The sequence below is a fragment of the Pteropus alecto genome, unplaced genomic scaffold (assembly GCF_000325575.1).
Source record: "Pteropus alecto unplaced genomic scaffold, ASM32557v1 scaffold24, whole genome shotgun sequence".
Lineage (NCBI taxonomy): Eukaryota > Metazoa > Chordata > Mammalia > Chiroptera > Pteropodidae > Pteropus > Pteropus alecto.
The window spans coordinates 13,177,672-13,182,943 of NW_006439192.1; the positions used below are offsets into that span (position 1 = coordinate 13,177,672).

Consider the following 5,272-nt stretch of genomic DNA (forward strand, 5'->3'; position numbering starts at 1 on the left):
ATAAATAGTGATTTGGACTAAAGAGTGAATAAATTAACTAGCATTGCTGTAAATTTCACTGTACAGCATAGTATTTGACAGTAAGAAAGTCAAATTTTAGTCTGTAGTTTATAAAATAGCTATGGAGTAGAATTTTAGCACAGCTGTTGTTACATATTATAAAAGAAAGTAATCTCTGTATTCTCTTAGATATTATTGAAAACTGCTATTAAATATCAGTATCAGAAAACATAAAATCATTTATATTTTTAGCAAGAACAGATGAGTTACTCAAATTTGGAACTTGTAAAAACACTAAAGACTTACCAGCCCAGTGATAACAGAAAATTTGACACATAACAAATTATCTCTATTCTTGTTCTATATTCACTATATTCTTGATTAAATATCTCTTAATGTTTTTAAAAATAATTTATTCACATAAATGACCAATGTAGATTTTACTAAACAGTTCACAAAGAAGGTGAAGGTGGGTTTTACTCTCACAGTCCACAGCACACCCTTCATAAATGCATATTTGAAACATTTCCTATTTATGCAGAATGTACATATATCTATTTCTTGAAAATTGAATATTAACATCTCGAACTATCAAATTAATGTTTTCTCAGTTATGATGCATGCAACCAAAAACTATCTATTGATTTAAAAAAAGAATTTTATAAAAAATATTTTAATATAACATAGTCATATGCCTTATTATTAAATTATTTATTCCATGGGTTGAATATTTAAAAAGTAAATCAGAAAACTGCATTTCTATTTTTGATTCTCACCTAAAGTTTAAGAAATATGAAGAATACCCAAAATTCTAAACTTAAAATATCTAATTAATGAGCTGACTAATGTCCGTTGTTGATGAGAATTAGCTTTCACAGTTTGCTTTATAATTCATTCCAAAGAACATATCTAATATTACTTAGTTTGGCTAGAGAATTATTCTATAATAACAGAATTAATTGTAAATATGTAAAGACTCAGTTTAGATTTTTAAAAACTATTTAGGAATATGATAATAATACATTTTTCCTTCATACTCTTTGGTTCATAATCTACATTTAGAGGAGTTTCATAATAAAGTAGGAAATTAGTACTGTTTATGTAAATAGAAAAGCAAGGAAGGTATACTAAGAGTCTTCTTCCTTTGACATAGTTCTAAATGTTATTGTTAGATTTTTTTTTCCTCATTGAAGTTTCCCCTTTTGTTATGTGACTAGGAATTTGGCAGCCGATCTCCTCCTGATGATTCCTGATAATGAACTACACTTAGTAAAACTCTGTGCTTTCTACCCAGAGTGTACGGAAGAGATCAACGATCTTCATGAGAAGGTATGCTGATGATACTCAGTATTCTAGCTTGGAATGCAGTGCTATGATTCAACTAATTTTAGGTTCAGGAAAATGGATACATGCAGAGAAGCAAATATATGGTCCCTTTAGGACCCTTTAATAAGTACAACAAAAAATGATAATGATATAAGAAATAACATTCATTGAGCTTCTACTATATCCTTGGAACTATTCTAAATGTTTACATATATTTGTATTTTACTTATTTCTCATGAAACCCTGGAAATCGGGAGATATTGTTCATATTTTATAAAGAAAGTGAATTCAGAGAAGGTAAAGAACTTGCCTAAATAGTTAATGATGGGGGAGAACATCATCTTCAACACGTCTAACTTCAAATCCCACACCCTTTCCACTATCCCACTTTACCTGTAAAGTACATGTATGCTAACTTTCAAAAATAAACAATTTAGGATTTTTAAAAGAATTGATGAAGTGTAATGAAATTCACATGCATTATTCTAAAGTGCTTTAAAAAATACTCCTTTGCAGAATATAGGAATTTATATACCAGGATTATATATAAAACAACCAAAATGTTCAACAATAGGGAGATTGTTTATATAAATTACAGTACATATGTATATTTTAATGTTATTAATCCATTAAAAAAGATCCTTAAGTTCTATTTTTATTGATATCAGTAGATGGCTCTAAAATAAAAAACAGATTGTGAAACTGTGCACTTGCTATGTGATTTTCATTTTGAAAAAAAACTGGATACATATTTATTTTATAGCATATTTAAGAAGATACATAGTTATTTTAAGAGAAAATAAAGTAAAGCATTGTTTGTTTAATTCTCAAAATAACAAAGGTTTGATTCACTTATATGAACCTTGATTTTCCTTCAGTATGTGTCTCTAATTCATTGAACAATGAATACTTAATGAGTATTGTGCTAAACAAGTAGACCAAAAGTGTGTTGAGTGTGTTGAGTGTGTGTGTGTGTGTGTGTGTGTGTGTGTGTGTATGCTATCAGGGAAAATGCTTGTGAAAAGATAAATGGTCAGTTACCAATGGGTTGTGAGATAACAGGTGTTTTAACTTCTTTATACACTTTGTATTCTGTTAATTTTTTAAATGAGCTATGCTTTGCTTTTAAAAACATGACAAATAAAAGCTATTTTTATAATTATAATGCATATGGAAGGAAGCAGGAGTAATTTTTTGAATTACACTTTATATTTACCAAGTAGAGTTTAATGTATACTACCATATGCTCTGAGGCAAGAGATACAGGTGTTAAGGTTTGGGGAGGTTAAGTAGTTGGCTGTGTTTATACAACTGTTAATAATAAGGATGAGAATAGTATTCAGAGTCTTTTCATCACACATTCAAAAAGGATATAATTAGACTCTGGTCAGACTTCATTAATAACTCTTTCGAAAGATTAGTTAGTATGTGTAAAGGTGTTAATACCTCTGAACAATTTCACAAGTAACGCTAAAAATTATGTGCTCAAATATTATAGATTTGTGTGGTGACATATAACTTTTAGAATTTTCAGACAGGACAAGAATTACAGGGATGATTATCTTACTCTTCTTATTGTATTCCATTTGAGAATGAAATTTCAAAAGAAACCATTTTATTTTCCTTCTTCTCCATGAGTATATATCAAAATGAAGAAACTTTTTTCTATATAGCCAGGCACAGTACCAAACACATAGTATTTGTAAATAAAGGGCATTTAGTGAATAAAGATGGGGGAAAAATATGAACTGTCATGTACATGAGAGATCCTTTGATGTAGTTTGTTGTATTTTTTTTGAGAAAGATCGAGTGATCTAAAATGTTCAATTCACCTCTATTTTTTAAACAAAAGAAAATATGAAACAATTGAATAACTACGTAAATAAATAAGTAAGTTGAATAAACCATCTTAGTAACTTAAGGGGATGTAAAAGAAAAGTGAGAAGGGAAGAGAGTGACAAATCTCAAAAGAGAAGAGATGAATGACCTTCTGTGGATGAACCACATCATCTGGAGTCAAACGCAAAACGTTTTTTGCAGTGGAAACTCATCCTCAGTGGTTGCCAAAGACTGGTGAGATAGACAAAGCCTGAAGCTATTTATAGTGTTGCTTAGAAGCAAACCAACAAATTTTAACACTTAAACTTCAAAAATCATGAACATATCAGAATTTAATGTGAAAGATAACTTGATTCTTACAACATTATGGAAGCAGAACTTACCTGAGGGAGGAATGTACTCTCAGTTTTAACAGAAAAAAAAAGATGATTTGAGGAAATGAAGAGTATTCATTTTACAGTAAAGAACTTCCTAGGCCCAAAATATCTACTTTGTGGCATTACAGATTGTCAAAGCTGAAAACTTTTAGAGCTTGTACATTTTTTTTGTCTTTCTGCTTGAAATGAAGTGGCTTTGTCTCAAAGGCCAAGTGAAATTAATTTACAGTGTAGAGGACATGTAAGAGTGTACCTTTTATATTTTCTACATTCAATGTGGTTCTTTACTCTGGTCAGCATATTTGTTCTAATATAACTAATCTCAACATTTTTTGCTAAATTGCATTTGTAGGCACTAATCCCAATATCACAACTAAGACAATTCTACCTCTTTTATGATAGAAAACTACTGACTCATTAGTTATTATTCTACTTATTATTATTACATCTTAAAGATATTTCCATAAATGTGTGCTCTTAATACAAATTATTTCATTTACTATTTTGAACAGCTTTAATAAGAAAAACATACTAGATGAATTGGACATATTTAACTGACATCGTTGCTTTTATTCCTATAAATTTTTGTAATATTGTGATCAAACCAATTATTTTCTAGTGCAAGCTACCCACAATAGAAGAATGTATGCAGTTAGCTGAGACAGCCCATGCAGATGGCAATATATTTGAAACTATAAAGTATTACTTGTTAAGTCAAGAACCTGAAAAAGCCCTTCCTATTGGTATTCACTTCGTCAAAGGTAAGTTTTTAGTTGGTAATTTAATTTAAAATCTATTCATTTATTTGATATTTTTATTCGTATTACATTTTTTTTTTAAAAAAGGCCTTAAAATTAAGTACTAGCCATTCTAACTTTAAAAAGGAAAGAGATTGCTGATTGTATAATATGGGGACTAGAGAGAGGGTCAATAGACAAATTCTTGTGAACTAGAAAATGAGGTAGATAGGATCGACCGGACGAGAATTACATAGTTTAAAAATTGGATGAACAAGTCTTGATATTATTATTGAGAGAATTTTTTATTTGGTTTTATTTTGCCAGAATACATCAGTAGTTCAGATTGGACTTTGGATACCATTTATCCCATTCTTGACCTACTGAGTTATATTCGTACTGAAAAATTACTCTTGCATACATGTACTGAGTGAGTACTTTTTCTCCAGAATACATAACTGAACCCATGTAATGTTTCAAAATGGCTACACTGTTTTTGGTATTTAGATCAAGAAATAAGATCATCTTGGACAGGTAGATGCACATGTAGAAAATTTGTTACAATCTTAAGAAAAAATACAGAGGTCAGTTTGAAACAGAAATAATAAATCTTAGTGATCCCATTTACTAATATCTAGTGCGTGTGTTTATATATGTGTACGTACACACATACACACTTGGTTCAAATAGGACTAATATACAAAACTTTTAGGTGATTTTGGACCTCAGGTCCTCAAGAAACCAGTAGTCATCTCTATTAAATATCCACTGTGTGCAAAGCATACTAGGTTGGGGGAAAACAAGTGAAAGTGCTAGAAAGTAAAAAATTGACACCATTCCTGAAAGCAAGTATCATTTAAGGACATTGTTATCCATGTAACTAAAGTCCCCAGAAACTATATAAAATACGTAATAGAGGCTTTGGGCTATTTTTGTTTTAATGCCCATGTGAAAGAGATGATGCCTCAACCTGTGAAACTTTGGCAAATTTCC

The 5,272-nt window shown here is 30.0% G+C and overlaps 1 protein-coding gene across 1 annotated transcript in view; it reads left to right on the forward strand.

Annotated features, from left to right (window-relative positions):
• WDR17 (WD repeat domain 17) overlaps window positions 1–5,272 on the forward strand; it is a 67,728-nt gene that overhangs the window by 56,207 nt on the left and 6,249 nt on the right. The window contains exons 23-25 of the mRNA XM_025050025.1: window positions 1,218–1,329; window positions 4,162–4,303; window positions 4,607–4,709. Coding sequence (XP_024905793.1) covers window positions 1,218–1,329; window positions 4,162–4,303; window positions 4,607–4,709 — 357 coding nt within the window. The remainder of the gene's footprint in view (window positions 1–1,217; window positions 1,330–4,161; window positions 4,304–4,606; window positions 4,710–5,272) is intronic.